General features: G+C 44.0%; 1 protein-coding gene across 1 annotated transcript in view; it reads right to left on the bottom strand.

The window, feature by feature from the left end:
* KCNU1 (potassium calcium-activated channel subfamily U member 1) overlaps positions 1-24,119 on the bottom strand; it is an 85,519-nt gene that overhangs the window by 37,083 nt on the left and 24,317 nt on the right. The window contains exons 16-18 of the mRNA XM_026657240.1: positions 19,271-19,357; positions 19,034-19,134; positions 8,975-9,074 (exon numbers count right to left, since the gene is read on the bottom strand). Coding sequence (XP_026513025.1) covers positions 8,975-9,074; positions 19,034-19,134; positions 19,271-19,357 — 288 coding nt within the window. The remainder of the gene's footprint in view (positions 1-8,974; positions 9,075-19,033; positions 19,135-19,270; positions 19,358-24,119) is intronic.

Below are 24,119 nucleotides of genomic sequence, written 5' to 3'. Positions count from 1 at the left end.
TCCAACCTGTCAAAGTTTGCAGGAGAATAGTGACTGGAAACATTTGGGATAATTTTTAATTTAGTGCCATCAGCTACTTCCCCCCACTTATCATGACATTATTAACAGCAAAATAATCTAAAGAACAGAACTTAGGTTAGTCAAGATCTTCGATGATAGGAGTGATTTTTCAGTAAGGCCGATATCCAGCAAAAGCTGGGACCCAGCTACACAGCAGCATACTACGTGATTTTTAGATTAACTGAATCTCTAGCATGTGAGACGGACTGCTCTGAGTCCTCTACAAGTGGCATGCAGCTCTGGTGCTGGCTTTCTGCACTGGGGTGGATTTAATCCAATACAAAACAATCATTCTCTCTTAGAGAGACATACCTGGTGGAGTAATGGGTGTTTGGACTCAGTGAAACAAAGAGGAGTTTTGTTGAGCGAGGATTGAGCACAGAAGGTGAAATTCACCCCACACAAGGCCTATGCACCATTTAAATCCTGCTTAGGCCCTATTTTGAGTGCTTCAGTGGTGCATAGGCCTTGTGGCTAGCCCTCTGCACAGGACTGAGTTCCACCCGGGCAGACTAAGGAATTCAGGACTTGGCCCTGTAATAGAGGCTTCCTACCAGTATTTCTCACATGCTAGCGCACCAGTTCAACCAACAAAATATGGCTGCCTTGTACTCCAAGGAGCTCAAGTTCGTTGTTAATCCACTGCATACCTGTTTAACTCAAATCCCCATACAGTAATTAAACAGGTTTTTTTAAATGGATCATTACAATGTGATTTATGACTTTTGTGTAATTGTCAGAATTACTGTAGGTAATTAAAATACAAAGTGCACGCTGCCAGAGACTTCAGTCACTCTCTGCACCCTCATTAAAAATCAGGAGCTGACCAAATTAGAAATAGATTGGTTTGCACAAGTTCACAGGGAAAGCTAATTATGAAACTTATCCTTATGCACTCAGAACTCACACAGTCAGTCACGCAAAGTCTTAAAGCGATAATACTATTGTACAATGTGAAATGGAGTGAGCAATATATGGTGGGAACAACTCTCATTACGCTGTGCAAAGCAACTTTGCATAGTAAGTATATGCCCAAAACCCTTTGGAAAGGCTTGATAATGGACATGAGAGAAGGGAATAAAGAGGCTTAGGGGAGAGAGAAAGACTATGCTTTCACATGAGATTTGAAAAGAGGTAGGAAAATGCAGGGAGTAGCAGAAGTTGCAGAGAAGAAGGCTCTCTCACCAACAGTGGCAAGATGGAGAGAAAGAAACAGAGTGAAGAGAATGGCAAACGGAGCTGAGAGAGATGAAGTCTGTGAGGTTGGCTGGAATAAGTCCATAGGCATCTTTAAAAACAAGGAAGGGAGATTTGTACTGGACTGTGAAATGCATGAATAAACAAGGAAGTCAGCAGACGGCAGGGGTTGAAATAGCACTAAAGCTGGCTGGGAATTTTTTGGCAAACTGTTTTTGCATCAAAATATGTTGATTCCTCAGAACTGAAACTGTTTGCAGGAAAGGGTCTGTTTCGATTACTTTCTTGAAAAAAATTTGGAACAATAGTTTAGAAATTGTTGAAAAGTCCAGTTTTTGATGTTTTTTGAAACAAAAAATTTCAACTTCACAGTTCACGATGACTTTTCCTTTTGAAATTTGGGCTAATTATAGTATTTTTTAATGATCCAGATTGAAACAAAATGTTCCTAAATTGCCTAAATAAAATGTATCAATTAACCCAAACCATTTTTTTTTCAGTTTTTCACAGGTTTGTGAAAATTTGAGATTTTCAATTTTCATCCTGATTTGGAATGAACGTTTTTTTCTAAATTTCTAATATTTTCCCAATATAGAAAAAAACATTTCCCACACAGATGTAGTTGTCACCTCTTGGTGCATAACATTCTGCATGTCCTGCTGTCTGGAGAGCAGGGACAAGAGGATACGGAGGCCAACATACAGATTTCAGCTGAGTTTAAGTCAAGAAATAAATTGTTGGTGAAATCATGGTCCCATTGACATCAGTGGCAAAACTCCCATTGACTTCAATGGGGACAGGATTTCTCCTCTATAAATTGTAGCATGTCTTTAAATTTCCAGATGCAAATTGACATTTTCTCATTAGTGGTTATGCAAAAATTTGGTACTTGTGTTTTGGTACCAGTAAATGAACCAGATTTATATGTAAACAGATTTATGATGTCACTAAACCAGGCATCTCTAGACAGTTTTTGCACTCTTTGCACAGCTAGAGCTGTCACTAAGTCTCTTATACCATATCACCACTTGATCCAGGCTATAATGTCTCATACACTGGTTTGTTGAGCTTTAAGGCTTATTGGTTGAGTTATCCTTAAGCTGAAAAAGACATCAGAGCTCCAAGATCAAGACTCACCCGGTGCTGTGTTAGAATAATAAATGAGGACGTTTCAAAAAATCTTTTATAAAGGAAAAGAGGAACTAACAAAATGCTGCTGGAGCTGAGGTTGAGTTGTGTTGGGTTCCCTTACAGGATTCTGGGGCTTAGGGGTTGTGGAGAGAGAAAGAGAATATAGCTGAATGTATCCCATCTGATTTCTCCTGTCCAGATAAGTCCAATGAACTGCATATGCATTTATCATCTGATCTTATCTATCAATTTATCTAATCTGTCCTCTTGACACAGACAAGGACTTTTTGCTAATACACAACATGAAGCATAGACTCCACTCTAGGGTAAAGAATAAAATGCAAAATAATACCCTCACTTCCCAAAATACAAAACAAAACAAAAACCTGCCTTAGATCAGGTTCACAAATACTAAAAAAAAAAAAACCCACACACCTGGTAATTTCACATGAGTCTACCCACCCTCATCTTTCCCCCACAGTCCCCCAGCACTCTTCATTTAAGGTCATATGGCGAATGAGATTTTCAAAACAAGATTTGGGAAAACATGGATGAAATAAGAAATGGCCTACTAAACATTTTCCAAAAACCCAGTCAGAAGGGTTAACTTTGTTTTTCATTCCTTGTCCCTCTTAAAATTCCGATTTCCAAATGACATTGGAAGGCCCAAAATTTCCTAGACAAAAGAGGCATGGAGAAGCATCCGAACTTTTCATGTTTATCCAAACCCTCTGAGGTTGCGCTATGGCTTTAAACACCCACTGACATTTCCATCAACAGAAAAACAAAGGGAAAGTGAAACTTGTTTAACTTGTAAGTTAGGTTTTCCCCCTGACTGAAACACAGGCAGCTAAACTTTCCCAGAACCCCCGCTCCTTCAGGGTAAATGCCAGGTAGGGATTAAAAGCACACAGTGCATGCTGACAAAAAGGATCTTGCTTATTGTAACAACACTTTCTCCACCTCTATCTATCTCCCTTTTCTTGAGAACACAGTTTTACACTTGTCCTTCATACAAATAACCCGAGGGTGAGAATTATTCAGAAGGCTTGTGTTTGACACCCCATCTGTTCATTTCTGACAGCGATATATAATATAAGGCTATAAAAACTTGAAAAATAATGCAACATAAAAAGGGATTGACTCGGCTCCAAGAGGCCATAAACGGTAACAAATACCACTGTATGATTTATTTCATGCTGTAATCTTTACAGTAAGTCATCTTTCAGACATTTCCATGTGACAGGTTTTAATAATATTAATGCCCAGAGCAATCCAAATCATCGCCAATAGACATATTTATCAAGCTGCCAATCCAAGTAAATGAAATTCTATAAGCAATAATGTAACATGTTTAAGGGAAGCTAATAAAACAAGTCAGCAGAGAAATATTACTTCAAAGTATTCTCTCTCTAATCCGGCCCTGGATGTTATACAGCCAAAATGCAAATCTTTCCCCTATGTGATTTATTGCTCCAAAAATACCAATGACCTTTTCGCGAGCTCCTGCACAGCCCCTCACACACATTCATAAAGATCGCGATGCATTCTGCCAGATTAGCTGAATGCTGGAGTGCTTAGCATTATTGCTTTGTTTTGCCTTGCCTTTGGATTGAGATGTGATGGGTAGCATCAAAGAATAAGATCTTACGTCTTTAAAATTTATTAAAAACTGACAAGCCCTAACGTAGGCTTCGCAACTCAGCAGGTATTTAGGAACAATTATCCAGATGCTAGATAAGTTTCAATTAAAGAGGAACTAAAATTTGGTTCTTTAACCTGGTTTTCCCTTTCATCTAATTCAGTTTTTATTAATCCTTTGTTTGGCTAAACGATCTCCCATCCAGGACAAAAAGGAGCCTGAGACAGCACAGTCAAGCAGCAATATGGGATCTTATGCACAAACATTCTTTAGTACCTATCTAGAAACAGAGCAGGAATGAAAAACAAGAGTCATCAACTCAGCAAAAAATACACCATTAAATTTGTCATGCCTATAGGCAAGAACATGTGGAAAAACCACGTCTAGTAAAGGAAATGTATTGATGGAAGGACTCATAAGTGTCTCAGGATCCTAACAGGTTTTTATCTTTCACTTATAGCCCAGCTTTATAGAATTTCTTTTGTGAAATGGTACCAGTTAAGTTAACTTCCTGGATATAAAGACCCACTTCCTGGTGATCTATTTTGGGTGAAAAAATGTGTATGTGTGTGTATTTGAGTTTTGTATGTGTAGTTTGCGAGAAGAAATCTTTAATCAGAGCTCTGCATGCAACCAAAAATCTATGCAAGGCCTGGGCCCGGTGGGTTTTGAGGTTAGTACCCTGCCCTATTCCCTCCATCTGGACCTCCTTGAAATTTTCTGAATTTCAGGTTCTTGATGAAATTTTAAATTGAAAATACATTTTTTGACAAAGAACCCTCTCCCGACAAATATAGACACAAGTGTTTTGTCAAAAAAATAGTTTTTTGACTAAATATGGAGCTAGTGAAAAGTTTTTGAGCAGTGAAAAAGTTTGCTGATTTTGACATTTCAAAAGTTCTGAAAATGTATTAACATATTTTGAAAATTCCTGATTTTTTGTTTTTTTGGGGGTACCTACTCTACCTTCTCTCTCTCTTACTCCTTAGATGGAGTCTATTTTAGTGGTATCTGAGCACCTTTTTTATGGAGTGCTTAAAACTAAGTGCTTTAAAAGTCCCCAAGTCCTGCAACCTTCATAAACAAGGGGTCATGTGATCTATAAGTTCTTGTCTACGGTAGGGAATAGAGCCATTTGTAACTGAACTGATTTAAGCAAACCAATTCATTCTAGTTAGTGTAGATCTACTGAACTGTTCATAAGACCCTTTGCATATTCCCTCATCCACAACAGCACTGTCCCTAAATCATTTCAACTGCAATGCCCCCTTGGCATCTATCCTAAAGTTCTGACCATAGCTCCCAGAAGTGGTGCATCTTGAAGATTTTGAACAGCCTCTGGTACACAATGTGAACCAATGCAGTTAGTCTGTGTCCATATATGCACTGCAGTGGTTCAAGAGAAAGTGGCTTCTAATGCTGCAGCAGCAGAGCATACTCCAAATGGTATTAAGCCAGTTTGGAAAATTTTTGGAGCACTTCTGTGCATGAACACAAGGGCTGGGATTTCAAAGGAGCATCTGAGAGCTAAGTACCCAGCTCCCACTGAAGATCACTGGGAGCTGGGCTCCTAAATTTCCATAGATCCTCTTTTAAAATCCCAATGGAGGTGCAAAGGATCCCTAGTTCGATGACATTTCAATTTGTCAAGAAGGGTTTTGGTCCAGGGCTCAAGCCAGGGAGACACATTCTACTGCTTAGTGGTAAGGGCAATGGCCTGGGATGTGGAAGACCCATGCTTAAATCCCTGCTTTGCTGCATTTGGGGTGCAGAGCAGGGATATAAACATGGGTTGTGCACATTGCAGCCCACTACCTTAACCTAACCTCTGTGCTATGGAGTGTGATAGTCATCCTCTCACTAGGCAGCCCAGGATGGAAACGCTCAGGCATGTTCACTCAATTCCACTGTTGCAAAGATATGCACAAGGTTTTGTTTCATTCCAGTGCAGAACAAAACCAAATGTTGAAACCTGGAAAGTGACTTTAAGGATGTACGAAGTGAGTTCAACCGGTAGTGCCCGTACACAGGAGGCAGCCACAGCTGTAGGGGGTGGTTTGCTTGCAGTTGGTCCTGGCCACTCACTCAGCTCTCACTCGTGGGTCCAAATAGCTGCATGTACACTGCAGTGTCACACCCTGGTACTTTACCTCAGCTGGCATGCTAAAGCTAGCGAGAGTAGTTAGTGGTGGCAACCGCTTAGAGAAGGTCATGCCTGGCCCTCCAAGGAGTCGGGGACAAACACTTGTGGAATATTAGACAATAGAAACTGAATGAAGAATGGAAAAGACTTAATTTGGCCCCATTGTCATTGCTGAGAATATGGACATGAACCAAAGAAGAAGAGAAGAAAGTTACCGGAGCACGGAATTGTTGTGCTCCTGACAACTCTATCTAGCAGAGTGTGTATCCGCTTTGTGAGCTTGGGCACATCACTTCCCCTCTCTGTGTGCCCCTCCCTTTGGGCTTGTCTTCACTACAGAGCCTTCGCTGGCATAGCTATGCCAGCAGATCCCGCTAGTGGAGACACAGCTTAAGCAGACAGAAGAAGTTCTTCTCCCGGCATGACCACACCACCTCCCAGAACAACATTAGCTAAGATGACAGAAGCACTCTTCTGTTGACATAGCTGTGTCTACACCAGAGGTTTCGCCAGCATTGCTCTGTTAGCTAGGGGTATGCTTTTTTCCCATTCACAGATGACATAGCTATACCAGCAAAACTTTATCGCATAGTCTGAGACTTTGGCTGTCTTCTCCATTTAGACTGTGAGCTCTTTTTAAAAGGGACTGTCTCTTACTATGTGTGTACACAGTGCCTCCTGATCTCAATAGGAGTCTCTAGGCACTATTATAATGCCAATAATAAGTACTACTACTAACTGTAACATTGTAAAATGTCCTCCTATGGGAAGCAGTGGAAGTCTAATCCCTGGTGGCATTTAAATCTAGACATCCGAAAACCTTGTGTAGGGTACAATGATGGCTTGGCTAGATGGGACATCATTGCCTCTTTTGTGATTTGATGGTGAGGGAGAATCTTGATGAGGAAGGGAATTATGTATTTGCGTATTTGGCCGCATCTTCAGGGAATTACAGAACATCTCCTAGTAAAATTTGTGTTCCTTTTCGTTAAGCGGCAGCAAAGATCTCAGGGAAAAATAAATAAATAAGAAATTCCTAATCCCCAAGGTGTAATGCCAGAGTATGGAAACTCACTTCTCTTGAATACCTCCCTCTGGCATAATTGACTTTTCATGCACATTTTAATAATGATATTTCAGCAGGTTGAGGGCTCTTTTTTTTGTAAATTATGTTGTGGGATGTAAGGGGAAAAGAGACGTGTTATAAATTAATTGTGTTTTCACTTATATTTAACGAGTCAGCACAGTCTAACAGCATGTGTGTATGTGTTTACTATGCAGTTCCAATATTTACAACTGACCTAACTGGTTGTAGAGCAGGAGCAATGAACAACGTTTTATTGTTCTGATCCTATGTAAGTGCTGGGGACAGCTGCCGAGCTGCAAAGCTACCCAGAGGAGACCCTGGAGTTTTTGTTATGCCAATGCTTGTCTTTGCTGTCAAAACAGACAAAAGGATTGTGTGTGTGTGTGTGGGGGGGTGGTATTTATTAAGATTTGTTTTCTCCAGGTCTCTGGTGTTCATGAGCTGTTAACCGACTTAGATCTCAAGCCTTTGTAGAAGGAAAGTGACAAACATTGTGTGGCGATATCTGATTAAAATATGACCATGTCGATCATTGTTGTTACCACTGTTATATAATTGCAACAAATCTTATACAAAGTGTGTCAAGTAAGGTGTCAATGGAAAAGTTATGATTTGCTTAATATGATTATGCTATGATTATGCATGTATTGTTTTCTTCTGGGTAGCACCCACAAGGTATTTAGCTAGCACATTGTGAAGGAACTATTCAAGTGAATGTCCCATTAAAGAATACTTAACTCACAATAGAAGACGCCCATCTACACTTAATGGACTTTCCTGCTATGACTAAGCAAAATCACGCATGGGCATGGACATGTGTGTTCCTCCCCGGCCAGGATCTTGTGTACTCCCCACAAGTCCTTGTATAACAACTCTGGCCAATATGTGCTTCATCCCCCTCTAGTGCATGGTTCATCACAGTATAACAGTCTACTACTGCTGCCAGCTAAGTATCAGATAGTGATTCCCCTTACTTGGCTGAGTAGCACCTTACACAATAAACAGTCCCACTGAAGGTCAGTAGGGCTGCTTGGGAAGGTAAGTACTACTCAATGTGAGTAAGAGGTAGCACAATCTATTTTAACTGGAGTGACTCCTTTAATCCCTGCAGGAGAGGTCTCTAGTGTGGTGCCCATGTTCAAATTCTTCTGATGACCATATATCCAGTGGAGACAGCTGGAGGAATTTAGACTGTGAAACCTGGGAAGGTCTCCCCTGGTGGTACTGCCACCACTATGGTCAGCAGACTGATTCAGGCTGGTGCTTAGGTTAGACAAGTGGGACTGCTGTCAGGGGGTTCTCTGGGATTCAAAGCCATTCAGCTTTATATCATCCTTTTCCCATGCTGCACCAGAGTCCAGATTTGCTAAACCTTCCAGGCATGCAAGGTGCTGAGCACTTTTTTGTCAGGTGCTGAGTTCAGAATGCCTGGCATCTTGCAGAATTGAGCCCTTCGAGGAGAGTATGGGTTGATGGACTGAGAAGCTGGATGTGTGTAGGGTTGAACTGAGCTTCTACGAGGCCATTCAATTAATCAAGGCAGGGAGGAGCCATTAAACCATCCATTGCAATCAAAACCAGTAGCAATGCCACAAAAAGTAATAGGGGCAAAGGGTTTTTAATTCCATCCTGAAAGAAAACACCCTGCCATTCTCATCTCCCACACAAATATTCACTGCAGCAGCAAGACCAAGAAGAGTTCTGAATTTCTTACCTGGCAGTGATACCTGAAACAGGAAGAACCCCAAGAGACATCGACTTTACTGGCTCTCGGTCTGGAAGGTACAGTGTTTCTTGAGGAATCCTCAGCTTGTCTGAAAACAAAGGCAGTGAAAAGGAATTTGCCTCTCTTTATATATCCCTTGGTTGTATTTATATGCTGATTGTAAGTGGCCACCGCGCCATATGAGAGTTCTGCAGGGGCTTAACAAATGCTTGAGAATGGGGCTTTGGGTAATTGCTTAGCCAGACAACCACACAGCTAATAAAGCACAGTATTATATTATGGTGCATGTGTATAGTATGTACATGAGAGCCTTATACATGATTAATACTACATACGACTCATGATTTCATTCCAAAGGGCTGTTCAAATAAATCTTTTTGTTTGTGGTTTTTAGGGGATTCATATAAACCAAAAAATGAAAAGTAAAACTCACTCAAAACTGCCAAGTTTTGCCCCCCAAAACAGGTGACCCTCCCATTTATCCTTTGGTAATGCAAACTCCAAGCTATATACCATTGGGTTAAATCAGACTTTTCCAGTGTCTTTGGTAGTTGTCTTATTCAGTGAAAGGTGAATACCTTTACCATGCACTAAGGGCTTGTCTGCGTAGGGACACTCAGGAAAAGTAATCCGAATTAACAAAGGTGTGAATTTAAAGTGGATTTGTTAAACCCTGGGTGGACATGCTCGTTCAGAATTAAAGGGGCTTTAACTCAGGGCTTGTCTATACCGTAACTCAGTGTGAACTGTGGGAGTACGAATTGCAGAACACACCAAAGTGTTGCACTCTAACTACTTCACGTGAACGCTGCTGGTGTGAACTAAAAGGTACATTGTTTGTCATAATAAAGTCCTGTCTGAAAGAGGATTGCATTAACTGGTAGTTATGGGGTATGGGCCATGTATATGGCTGTCATGTGCATACTATACGCTATAGTATAGTTTGAAGGAGGACTACGTTAACATGAACAAGGTACCCTTCAGTTTGCCCCAACCGCATCCACCTGGGGCAGTTAGAGCACAGCTCTTCAGTGCACTCTGCCATTCACACCCCTCCAGTTCACACTATGGAGCTGTGTAGACGTAGCCTGCTCAGTTTAGTTTAATTCACTTCCAAGGTGAAATAAAATCAACCAAATTAAGGCCACTTTATAATTCTGCATCAGACTGTCCACATGGATTTAATTAGATTTAGTTCAACTAATCCATTTTAAAGGTAATTCAGATTAACTTTCTTGAGGCTTGGTCTACACTAAAAAGTTATAACTGCATAGTTATGTCGATCAGGGGTGTGAAAAAAAATCACACCCCGGACTGACATCGTTATACCAACATAATCCCCAGTGTAAACACAACTATCTCTATGAAAGATGACTTCCGTCAGCACAGCTAACTTCATTTGGGAAGGTGGTGTTCCTGCACCAACAGAAAAAACTTAAGTTAGGCCAGTATAATCTCCGTGTAGACATATCTTTACTGTCCCCATGTAGACAAGCCCTTAGGTCCTATGGTATAACACACATTTGCACAGCCTGTTATGCCTGGGTGTTCAACTGCATTTTGTGGGAAGAGAGTGGGGGATGCTCATCATGTGTGAGTTACGCTTAGATTAGAGAAAGAGCTCCAGACAATCTCTTCCGCCTGATTAGAAATAGAAGTCATAGAGGGAAGAGTGAACCTGTCTTAGGCACTTATATGGACCCCATTACTCACGCAATTGTCTGATCATCTCACAGTCTTGAACCTTTTTATCCTCACAGCACTCTGTGAAAAAGGGCAGTGTTATTATGTCCATTTTACAGATGGAGAAGTGAGGCACAGAGAGATCAAGTGAATTGTCCAGTGTCACACAGGGAGTCGGCAGTTGATCAGGGAAATTAACCTAGGCCTCCCAAGTCACAGACTAGCACCCTAACCACTAGAGTATCATTTCTCTGAATAAACTGATGTTCCATCTAATCCTCTCTTGGCCAAATCCTGAGGTCCTTCCTGCTGAGTAACAACTGTGCAAAGGTCTCAGGATTTGGCCCACTGCTTCTCAGGGTATGTCTACACTACGAAATTAGGTCGAATTTATAGAAGCCGGTTTTATAGAAATCGGTTGCATACAGCCGATTGTGTGTGTCCCCACATAAAATGCTCTAAGTGCTCTAGTCGGCGGACCGCGTCCACAGTACCGAGGCTAGCGTCGACTTCCGGAGCATTGCACTATGGGTAGCTATCCCACAGTTCCCGCAGTCTCCGCCGCCCATTGGAATTCTGGTTTGAGATCCCAATGCCCGAATGATGCAAAACAGTGTTGCGGGGGGTTCTGGGTACATGTCGTCAGGCCCCTCCCCCTCCGTCAGAGCAATGGCAGACAATAGATTCGCGCCTTTTTACCTGGGTTACCTGTGCAGACAACATACCACGGCAAGCATGGAGCCCGCTCAGCTCAGCTCACCGTCACCATATGTCTTCTGGGTGCCGGCAGACGTGGGACTGCATTGCTACACAGCAGCAGCAGCTAACTGCCTTTTGGCGGTAGACGGTGCAGCATGACTGGTAGCCTTCATCGGTGATCTGGATGCTGGCAGCCGTGGGGCTGGCAGCCGTAGGGCTGCATTGCACCAGCCCTTGCCTTTTGCCTTTTGGCAGTAGATGGTTTATTACGACTGGTATCCGTCATCATCGTACTGCAGTGGATGTCAATCATGGGCACCTGGGCAGACATGCTCAGTCCTATCGAATTGTCTTGACAATGATGGCTATCAGTCGTAGTATGCTATTTTCTGCCAAGCGCCCAGTATTTTCTGCTAAGCACCCAGAAGAGGCCGAGGGCGATCTGGGTGCTGGCAGACGTGGGGCTGGCAGACGTGGGGCTACATTGCTACACAGCAGCAGCCCCTTGCCTTTTGGCAGTAGATAGTATATTACGACTGGTATCCATCGTCGTCATACTGCAGTGGCTATCAGTCTTAGTACGCTAACTGCCAAGCGCCCAGTATTTTCTGCCAAGCACCCAGAAGATGCCGAGGGCTATCAGTCATGCTGCACCATCGTCTTAAGATGTAAAAAATAGATTTGTTCTGTATTCATTAGCTTCCCCCTCCCGCCGTGAAATCAACGGGCTGCTAAACCCAGGGTTTTGAGTTCAATCTTTGGGGGGGGCCATTCTGTGTGACAGTTGTTTGTGTTTCTCCCTGATGCACAGCCACCTTTGTTGATTTTAATTCCCTGTACCTGTACGCCATGTCGTCACTCGCCCCTCCCTCCCTCCTTCCCCTGGTCCGTCAGATACTAGTTTCGCGCCTTTTTTCAGACCAGGCGCCATAGCTAGCACTGGGATCATGGAGCCCGCTCAGATCACCGCGGCAATTATGAGCACTATGAACACCACGCGCATTGTCCTGGAGTATATGCAGAGCCAGGACATGCCAAAGCAAAACCAGGACCAGCTGAGGAGGCGATTGCAGCGCGGCGACGAGAGTGATGAGGAAATTGACATGGACATAGATCTCTCACAAGGCACAGGCCCCAGCAATGTGGAAATCATGATGTTCCTGGGGCACGTTCATGCCGTGGAACGCCGATTCTGGGCCCGGGAAACAAGCACAGACTGGTGGGACCGCATCGTGCTGCAGATGTGGGATGATTCCCAGTGGCTGCGAAACTTTTGCATGCGTAAGGGCACTTTCATGGAACTTTGTAACTTGCTTTCCCTGCCCTGAAGCGCCAGAATACCAGGATGAGAGCAGCCCTCACAGTTGAGAAGCGAGTGGCGATAGCCCTGTGGAAGCTTGCAATGCCAGACAGCTACCGGTCAGTCGGGAATCAATTTGGAGTGGGCAAATCTACTGTGGGGGCTGCTGTGATCCAAGTTGCCAGGGCAATGAAAGACCTGGTGATATCAAGGGTAGTGACTCTGGGAAACGTGCAGGCCATAGTGGATGGCTTTGCTGCAATGGGATTCCCAAACTGTGGTGGGGCGATAGACGGAACCCATATCCCTATCTTGGCACCGGAGCACCAAGCCACCGAGTACATAAACCGCAAGGGGTACTTTTCAATGCTGCTGCAAGCCCTGGTGGATCACAAGGGACGTTTCACCAACATCAACATGGGATGGCTGGGAAAGGTACATGATGCTCGTGTCTTCAGGCACTCTGCTCTGTTTCGAAAGCTGGAGGAAGGGACTTTCTTCCCGGACCAGAAAATAACCGTTGGGGATGTTGAAATGCCTATCGTAATCCTTGGGGACCCAGCCTACCCCTTAATGCCATGGCTCATGAAGCCGTACACAGGCAGCCTGGACAGGAGTCAGGACCTGTTCAACTACAGGCTGAGCAAGTGCCGAATGGTGGTGGAATTTGGACGTTTAAAAGCGCGCAGGCGCAGCTTACTGACTCGCTCAGACCTTAGCGAAAAGAATATCCCCATTGTTATTGCTGCTTGCTGTGCGCTCCACAATATCAGTGAGAGTAAGGGGGAGAGATTTATGGCGGGGTGGGAGGTTGAGGCAAATCGCCTGGCCGCTGATTACGCGCAGCCAGACACCAGGGCGGTTAGAGGAGCACAGCAGGGCGCGGTGCGCATCAGAAAAGCTTTGAAAACGAGTTTTGTGACTGGCCAGGCTACGGTGTGAAACTTCTGTTTGTTTCTCCTTGATGAACCCTCCGCCCCCCCCCACCCGGTTCACTCTACTTCCCTGTAAACCAACCACCCCACCCTCCCCTCCCCTCCCCCCTTCGAGCACCACTTGCAGAGGCAATAAAGTCATTGTTACTTCACATTCATGCATTCTTTATTAATTCATCACACAACTAGGGGGATAATTGTCAAGGTAGCCCGGGATGGGTGGGGGAGGAGGGAAGGAAAAGGACACACTGCAGTTTAAAACTTTAACTCTTATTGAAGGCCAGCCTTCTGATGCTAGGGCAATCATCTGGGGTGGAGTGACTGGGTGGCCGGAGGCTCCCCCACCGTGTTCTTGGGCGTCTGGGTGAGGAGGCTATGGAACTTGGGGAGGAGGGCTGTTGGTTACACAGGGGCTGTAGCGGCGGTCTCTGCTCCTGCTGCCTTTCCTGCAGCTCAACCATACGCTGGAGCATATCAGTTTGATGCTCCAGCAGCCGGAGCATCGACTCTTGCCTTCTGTCTGCAAGCTGACGCCACCTATCATCTTCAGCCCGCAACTTGCTCTGTTCATCCCGCGATTCAGCACGCCACCTCTCCTCTCGTTCATATTGTGCTTTTCTGTAATCAGTCATTGACTGCCTCCACGCATTCTGCTGTGCTCTGTCAGCGTGGGAGGACATATGGAGCTCTGTGAACATGTCATCCCGCGTCCTCCTTTTTCTCTTTCTAATCTTCACTAGCCTCTGTGAAGGAGAAACATTTGCAGCTGGTGGAGGAGAAGGGAGAGGTGGTTAAAAAAGACACATTTTAGAGAACAATGGGAACACTCTTTCACGTTAAATTTTGCTGTTCACATTACACAGCACATGTGCTTTCGTTACAAGGTCGCATTTTTCCTCTTATATTGAGGGCTTGCCGGTTTGGTGTGAGAGATCACTCACGCAGTGCCAGGCCACAGATTTCATCTTGCAGGCAGCCATGGTAAGACACAGTCTTTTGGCTTTTTTAACCTTCTTAACATGTGGGAATGGTTTCAAACAGTAGCGCTCTCATTTCCCATACCAAGCACCCATTGGGTTGGCCATTTGAAATGGGTTTGCAATGTAAAAGGAGGGGCTGCGGTTTCCGGGTTAACATGCAGCACAAACCCAACTAACTCCCCTCCCCCACACACCCAATTCTCTGGGATGATCACTTCACCCCTCCCCCCCACCGCGTGGCTAACAGCGGGGAATATTTCTGTTCAGCAGAGCAGGAACGGGCACCTCTGAATATCCCCTTAATAAAATCGCCTCATTTCAACCAGGTGACCGTGAATGATATCACTCTCCTGAGGATAACAAAGAGCGATAAGGAATGGATGTTGTCTGCATGCCAGCAAACACCGGGACCATACGCTGCCATGCTTTGTTATGCAATGATTCCAGACTACGTGCTACTGGCCTGGCGTGGTAAAGTGTCCTACCATGGCGGACGGGATAAGGCAGCCCTCCCCAGAAACCTTTTGCAAAGGCTTTGGGAGTACATCCAGGAGAGTTTTCTGGAGATGGCCCTGGAGGATTTCCGCTCCATCCCCATACACGTTAACAGACTTTTCCAGTAGCTGTACTGGCCGCGATTGCCAGGGCAAATTAATCATTAATCATTAAACACGCTTGCTTTTAAACCATGTGTAATATTTACAAAGGTACACTCACCAGAGGTCCCCTGTGTGCCCTCAGGGTCTGGGAGCACGCCTTGGGTGAGTTCGGGGGTTACTGCTTCCAGGTCCAGGGTGATAAACATATCCTGGCTGTTGGGGAAACCAGTTTCTCCGCTTCCTTGCTGCTGTGAGCTATCTACATTATCTCCATCCTCATCTTCCTCGTACCCCGAACCCGCTTCCCTGTGTGTTTCTCCAGTGAGGGAGTCATAGCACACGGTTGGGGTAGTGGTGGCTGCACCCCCTAGAATGGCATGCAGCTCCGCGTAGAAGCGGCATGTTTGCGGCTCTGCCCCGGACCTTCCGTTTGCTTCTCTGGCTTTGTGGTAGGCTTGCCTTAGCTCCTTAATTTTCACGCGGCACTGCTGTGCGTCCCTGTTATGGCCTCTGTCCTTCATGGCCTTGGAGACCTTTTCTAATATTTTGCCATTTCGTTTACTGCTTCGGAGTTCAGCTAGCACTGATTCATCTCCCCATATGGCGAGCAGATCCCGTACCTCCCGTTCTGTCCATGCTGGAGCTCTTTTGCGATCCTGGGACTCCATCACGGTTACCTGTGCTGATGAGCTCTGCGTGGTCACCTGTGCTCTCCACGCTGAGCAAACAGGAAATGAAATTCAAACGTTCGCGGGGCTTTTCCTGTCTACCTGGCCAGTGCATCTGAGTTGAGAGTGTTGTCCAGAGCGGCCACAATGAAGCACTGTGGGATAGCTCCCGGAGGCCAATAACGTCGAATTCCGTCCACACTACCCCATTTCCGACCCCCTAAGGCCGATTTTATCGCTAATCCCCTCGTCGGAGGTGGAGTAAAGAAACCGGTTTAAAGGGCCCTTTAAGTCGAAAGAAAGGGCTTCATCGTGTGAACGTGTCCAGGCTTAATTCGAATTAACGCTGCTAAAGTCGACCTAAACACGTAGTGTAGACCAGGCCTCAGAGTCTCTTTCTTGCCGCCTGCCTTTCCACTCTACATTCCTATCACTGTCAGAGCCTGACAGGAGGCTCAGCAAAGATCTCTACGTTACGTGTGTCCAAACATGTCCCATGTGTGTATGTGGGTGGAACTTGGACTGAAGAGGCATTCAGACCTGCATAGCTCTTCATTGCACAGTCTGATAGGGGAAACCTATCACACGCCCTTTATTTCCTTCTTTCAGTTGGATTAGAACAGTTTGGGAAGAGTTACAACATCAGGTCTCATGAGTTGAAACATACACCTGGCAGAAAAGGAACATTTTTTTGCATGGGCCATTTGTCAACTTTAATAAGTAGCAATTGTACCACACAGGTGTGTTAGAAGCAGGTGCATTTACTCCTGGTAACAAGATAGCTCTACCTGCCATCCTACCAGCCTCTATTTACTTACAGTGTCCTGTCTCAGTTTATCCAAGTGACTGATGTTTCCTTATCTGGGGATTTGTTTTCCAGGAGGTGGGTGGGAAAGAAAACAGCTCTCTGAGGGCACAGCATGCAGCTGTCAGCCTTTACAGGAGATCAGGCTTAATAAAAGTATGGTAAGCCAAGACAGATATGGTATAAAAACAGCCTAACTAGCTTCAGGAGGAACAGTCATCTGAGAAACCTCTGAGTCTGAGGAAAGATGGTCTTCAGGTTAAGGCATTTGACTGTATGCCAGGAGATTTGGGTTCAATTGCTGGCTTTGCCACAGACTCCCTGTGTAATTCACATAAGGCCAGATTCTCAACTGATACAAATCAGGACCCTTGGTAGGGGGAACTGACAGCAAGTTCTTATGTCTGGTAATACTTAGACTGCAGGGAAACATGTGCTTCAGAGAGATCGATCTGGTGCAGAACTGTAAACAATTGTTTTTTATCAGGCTACGTTTATATTAAAATCCCATCTTGCCCTTTCATCCAACCGCCTTAAATTGCACAGGAAGGAAAAGGAAAAGCCATCAGGTGTGAGAGCTCTTACAGTGTCAATGTCTGTCCATCTGTCTCTTGATGACTCTTTTTGAAATGTTTTTGTATTATACAGAAGCTTCTGTCTGGGAATCAGCTGGCTTTCGGGGACTTTAGTTGCATCTATTTTAATAAGTATGTGGGACTGAAAAATGGGCTACGATTTCTCTTTATAAATGACATTCCTACATGGAATCCTCCAGGTGTCAGCATGCTTGTGTTTGTTCATATGGCCTGTTTTGTTGAGTACTCTCTATGAATGAGTTTTTCCTTTATCTCAGCCTTGTGCACTTCAGCCAGACATTTAATAATAGGGCTTGGCTGCCATCTACTGCTGAAAGGAGATTTAATTTAAAATATATATTTTGTGTGTGTGAATTTGCTGAGTGCTGATGAAAGATACCCGACTGACAGCTGTGTACAGCAAAAGTCCTATATCCAGGACACAGACACAGTGGCTGAGAATTTCAAAACAGTCTAGATTTACATATACATTCTTCACTAAAACTAGGGGATTTAGACACAACTCTTCCATTAGACTGCTTTTGAAAATTTCAGGCAGTATGTATAGCTGCTGTGCATGGGTGCTCCAGAAGGCCACCAAAACGGAGCTCAACATTATTCTGAGGAGAACACTTTTTGAGAATAGGAGAGTATCACAGTTCCATGGTCTTTCTGGTCATGGTGGTATAATACAAGTTGTGCTCTAGTCAAACACAAGTTATTGAGCTCAATATAGAGATAAGTGGGTGAATTTTAATGGCCTGCTATGTACAGAAGGTCAGATTAGATGATGTAATGGTACTTTCTAGCCTTGAACTCCATGAATCTATGAAGCAAGAAGGGTGTTAATTAGTAATGACCAAAGTGATCTACATTTTGGCATGGACAGGTATCCACTAAGGAATGAACTGAGATCCATCAAATCATTCACGTAAGCCAATGAAGAACCAATGGACTGAAAGAATTTGCACTTACTACCCGGGGTAGATTTCAGCAGGTGACATAGTACTGAAAGGCTGTACGTCCCATTTCCAGTGCCAGGGAATTTGGGGTGGGATGGGAATGAGCCATTCCACTGTTGCACTGACATTATCGTGAATAGGAGTTTTTCCCATCCAATTTATGCTTTCCCAATTTTTAGCCTAAACTCCTTAAATCTTAAAATACATCCTTGCTCAACCTCAAATACATCTTTGCTGCCTTCATTTTTATTATTTTCTAGTCTTATGATGATGATAATATCTTAATGAGTAAGGATGTCAAGATATTACTCTATATGTCATACTCAACCTTTACTTAGGGTAATTCCCACTGACTTTAATGAGAGTTTTGCCTGAGCAGGAATTGAGTACAAACTGAGTAAGGACCTCTGGGTTTATCCTGTAGCACCTTTCAAACCAAAGCACCTCACAAACTATATGCATCTACCACCAATGAGATGCAATTGCCCTAGACTCCAGTTCTGGAGTTAAAGAGCAGCGGCCCATGCAAAGTATGACAATGAGCATAGGGGAAATTCTGGCGAAGGAGATGTGGCTCTTATAAAAATGCAACAGGAACCTTTACTGTCCAGTCAGAGTAGATGGGATCTAAAGGTCTTCTGAGAATTCATCTGAAAGATCTGCACTCAATAAATTGTATGCAATTCAGCTTCAATCTTTCAGAAGGATAAAGGGTTATGTTCAAACCTATGTTTTCACAGACAGAATAAAGAGGATGGCTCAACAACCTAAGAATCAGGTATGAAATAGCTAGCTGCTTCCTATTTCCTCTAACTGAAACCCAGTCTGAACAGAACGTTACCTGAAAAGGATCTTGTCCGAGATCTGCTTCTGCAGTGACATTTTTTAATCAGCTCTGGATTATCAATATCACTATGGCAGGCTTTACAGTAAAAATGAGCCCTGAGCAACAAAAGCAAATCGGGAGAAATTGGATTAAATTTAGCGGAGTGGAGGAAGAGATCCAAATGCATTTGTTAACTCTTGAAAGCTCTACTTTTCTAGAACTATTTTACTGTAGGATAGTATGGAAAGTTACCTTTTGACTTCCACCTTGGATTTGGCAATAAAAAAGCCTATTGTGTTTCGATGGAGCTTTATCTGTGCAGATGGGTTGACCAGGATGCTATTGGAAAACAGTTTGGAAACAAACAAACAAACAAAAAAGGTAAATTACCATTCACAGATTCCAAGGCCAAAGGGGATCATTTTGATAATCTAATCTGATTTCCTGTATCACACAGGCCATAACACTTCCCAAATAATTCCTAGAGCTGATCTTTTGGAAAAATCAGCCAATCTTTTATTTAAAAATTCTCTGTGATGGAGAATCTACCACAACCATCGGTAAATTGTTCCGATCGTCTGCATCTATTGGGTGAGTTTCTTTGGCCTGTGTTCTGCAAGGAGTCAGAGTAGATGGTCATAATGGTCCCTTATTACCTTACAGTGTACAAGGCACTTATACACCACCTCACTATGACTGTTGTGTTCAAGTTTCACAACACCCCTGTCATTAAGTGAAGTGTTATTTGCCCCATTTTACAGATGGGGAACTGAGGCAGAGAGATTGACTTGCCTCTGGACACAGGAGATTGGGGTTTGAGTCGTGGCTCTTCCACAGATTCCCCACGAGTCCCAATCTAATATCTTAATGACAAGACCAATTTTCATATAATTATCGCAATATAATAATGTTTTTTAAAATGTTTTTAAAGTCTTTTTAAAATGTTTGTTAGATTGTTAAGTTTATAGGAAACAACTCTTTTCATTCTCCAAACAATTTAAAAACATTTATTTTAATGTAATGGATCAATTCATAGTCTAGCTGCAGTTGCTGAATATTCCAGATAGATCCAGGTGCACCCACTGTGTTGATGAGAATGCCAAATACTTCCCATTGAAGCATGCCGGTTGTGCTGTTAAATATATTAGGGATGTGCAGGTTCAATGCACCTGCTGCGCTGCTAAACATACTATTACATCCCGGAAAAAGACACCTGAACATCCCAGGCACATTCAGAGAGCATGCACGTGCTGTGCTGCTATAAGTACTAGGTACATCTAGGTAGAATCCCCCTGCAGTGTTACTAAATTTATCAGATACAGTTAGGCAGAGCTGCTCAGCTGCTGGATGTACCAGTGACATCCTAACATCCTACTGATTTCAACCCAGTTTTAATGGGTCTTGGCAGTACAGCTGGAGCAGGGAACAGCCACATAAGGATTCATCTTTTCACTTCCCACCCAGAAAGGAAGAGGACCCCTCCCCTCAGCTCCTTCTCCTCTTTAGTTGCTCAGTTACTAATGAACAAACAACTGAGTCAGAAGAAAAACATATTCCGTATTAATTATTATTATTATTGTGGCAGCATCTAGAAGCCTCAGCCATGGACCAAGGCCCCCATTGTGGTAGGTTCTGTACTAACACAGAACAGAAAGATGGTCTCTGCCCCAAAGAGTTTCCCCCCTTGTCATCTCTTTCTCATTCCCATTATTTCCCTACAGACGCCAGAAGCACCAGATTCACCCAGGGACTGACTTGGAGTGGAGCTAAGCACCCATGACATTCACTGACTTCACAGTTGTGAGCATTCAGCACCTCTGGAAATCAGTCCTGTGGTATCTTTAGCAGTTTTCTCTCTCCTCTATCCCTTTGTTTTGTTGTCTGTGTTTCTGTTCATGTTCTCAGCAGTTTCCCCAAAACACGCAGACACTTCATGTACAAAGGCAGAAAAAAAATTGCACTTAATAAACTGCTGTTTTCTGGATAATTTCATAATGTTTTCTAAAATCTGCAGCATTGGCTTATTCCCCTTTTCTCAGCCAATTCCAGCATCCCCATTAGCGTGTCTTGCATTTCATCATTAGAGCAGTTAGGGACTACTATCTGGCTCTGGCCCAGATCAGCTTCAGATTTTAGCAGACTCTGCTTTCAGCACTGACAGACTATACCTTTGTGACCACACTTCATGGAGTTGAGGAACCTTGGCAACTTCTGAGGTTAAAACCTAGGGAAGTGTTTCTATTAGTGATGGAAAGAAATGGGCTCAGATTGAGCTGGGTCACCCCAAATCAAGGTGAAACATCTGCAGTTTGCACATGAGATTCCAGTTAAGACCATGAAGTGAGGCCTAATATGCTGAACACTTCCTGTTTTCATGTGCCTGTCTCTGTCCATGGTCATCATTGTCATGTCCCTGGTACCGTGGTCTTGTACTGGCTGGGAAAAGGGCCACTATGCCAGTCATTATTGTATAATTGTGCTATAGAGAGGAAGTCACATATTGATTCAGGGGACCTTCCCTCCTCCCTCAACACAAAGGTTCAGGCACAAAGAGAGTTGTGGTTTTCTAAGAAGTGCTGCCAGCCTTCATCTGCCAAAAAGCCAGTGGGAGATGAGAGTGCTCAGTAGCAGGGCTGGCTGCAAAAAAATCCGGAGGTTACAAAATTTGTTTTCATTCCAACGTGGAGTGAAACCAAAACCTTTTGAAATTCTTTGCAAAAACAGAAAAAGAAAAAAAAAAAAGCGAGAGACCTGTCCCAGAAGAGCCAGCACACTCAACTGGGATGTGGAGGACCCCGGTTCTAATCCCTATTGTAGATCAGGAACTTGAGCCTAGGTCATATCCCAAGTGAGTCTCACTTAAATCTTGCAACATGGTTTAAGCGGGATTGAAGGATACATCTACACTTCAAAAATAAATAAATACATACATAAAAATAAAAAAAAAAACATGGCAGCAAGTCTCAGAGGCTTGGTCTATAAACTTGGGCGGATGTGATGTCTCTAAAGATAGCCATGTTCCCTTCGGGGCTAGAGCCCGGCTCTCAGACCCAACCCTCTCATCGTGTTTCAGAGCGCAAGCTCCAGCCCGACCAGGAATATGTACTTGGCTACTTTTAACGCTAAAGTACAAGCTCCACAAGCCCAAGTCTGTAGACCTGAGCTTTTTGCCGCGGGTGTTTTTTTGCATTATAGACGTATCCTAAGTAGTTCACGGGCCCTGTGCTAGCTCTCCGTCCAGAGGCAAATTTCATCCAAAGTGGTTTGGGATTGGTATTTCTGAGCTGAGTCCTTGTTAAAAGCAATGAATCAGCAGGTGAACGAGTCAGATGAGTTAGCTAACTACTGAGCTATTGGCTGCTCTGGGGAAGATCCCTCTCTTATAGTCCATCCTGGGCTTGAGAAACATTTCTGCCAAAACCAATACATTTTAGTAAAACATTCATTTTCAACAAAATAGTGTTTTTCTCTGCACAAAAACATTTTCAACCTGTTCTACTCAGCCCCTTGCAGGAAATGCTGTGTCTTCCACTGAGGGCTCCCTGAGTTTGAACTGTTCAGAGGCTTTTAGAGCCATTTCCTCCTGATACTACCTCAGTCTGTAATATTAAGGAACGTGATGCGGTGTGGCCTCATGGATTGAGTACAAGGCTAGGAATGAAGTGATCTGGGTTCCATTCCCAGCTCTGCTACTGACCTGCTGAGTGACCTTGAGGATGTCATTTCACATCTCTACAACAGAGGTCAGAGTCATTATCCATATTTTATGGATGGGTAAACCGAGGCAAAGTCTTTTTATACAGCATTTTTCATCCATAGATCTCAAATCATGATACACTATCGATGATTAGATCTGAGAGGATGATGGGGAAGAGAGTCACCCAGATCCAAAGCGGGATCCATTCTTCTTTGGGGAACGGGCAGCAGGGGCGGCTCTAGGCACCAGCAAAGCAAGCAGGTGCTTGGGGCAGCCCATTTGCAGGGGCGGCAGCCGGCAGGTGTCCAGCCTGGGCGCAGAGAACCAACAGGGGGCCCTGGGAACTGTAGTTCCTTGGTTAGCTCCCTGCCTATAGAGCCAGCCCTAGAGCAGGGAAAGAACTACATTTCCCAGCATTCCCTTGGCCGCTATCAACAGGAAAGGGAGGGGGAGGGAGTATGGTAGCTGAAACCTCATGCTGCAGCTTGCTGTGAATGGAGAGCTCACTGCTAGAGCGGGGTGGCACTGTGAATGGGGAACAAGTATGCCCAAGGAGTAGAAGGCTTTGGCCCAGATACCCCCTTCAGAAGACATCCCCAGACTGGATTAGGGATACTGGTGTGACCTCACCTTGCAGCCCCCAAAGAAAGAATAGGGTGGACTAAATGGACAGTGCCCCTCTCTGTCTGAAGCCTAAGCAAGGGAGGTATGTGGATCCCACTAGAATTTAAAATGAAAAGTAAGGGAGGGGAGGCTCTACTGGACCTGTGCAGCTTTAGATACAGTACCAGGCACGTAGGAGGATTTCCACTTCTGAGCCATGGAAGCAGAAATTGACTTTTCCTTTCCAGATTTAGCTTATATTCAAATCTGGAAGGCAGATGCTAGATTCCCTTTCTGAACACCTCAAAATTCAGGAGGGCTCAAGCTCAATTTGGGCAGCTGTTACTTCATTTCTCCCAAATCAAATACACTGATCCACTGTAACTTGCTGTAGAAAAAGTAGGATAAAATTGAGCAAGAAATGCTTCCCAGTGGTTTTTAGGACTGGAATTGCTATTTTCAACAGCCATTGCCTTTTTTTTTTTTTTTTAGTTTTATTTGTTTAAAAGGAAGACAGTGATATTGCATTGGCAAATTCCCCATAGAAACTATTATTCTTTTGTTCCACTCTTTAAGGCACCTCAACTTTTCCTCATTTATGGAGGACAGTCTTATAATATGCATCCAGATATCCTACAATCACACAAGCTGAAAATTGTTCCACTTTACTGCAGTTCTGTAACCATATGGGAACCAATCCTGTCTGTGTTCTGTGCACATGCAAAATTCCTGCTGAATGACCCGCCCTGGGAGCAAGTTACCAGTGACCCAGGGCTGGGGCGGAAGGAGGGTGCAGGTGGG

This window comes from Terrapene carolina, unplaced genomic scaffold, assembly GCF_002925995.2.
Source record: "Terrapene carolina triunguis isolate 2854851 unplaced genomic scaffold, T_m_triunguis-2.0 Scaffold53, whole genome shotgun sequence".
Taxonomy (NCBI): Eukaryota; Metazoa; Chordata; order Testudines; family Emydidae; genus Terrapene; species Terrapene triunguis.
The sequence above is the reverse complement of the archived record's forward strand: the minus strand, read 5'-3'. Positions and strand labels throughout refer to the sequence as shown.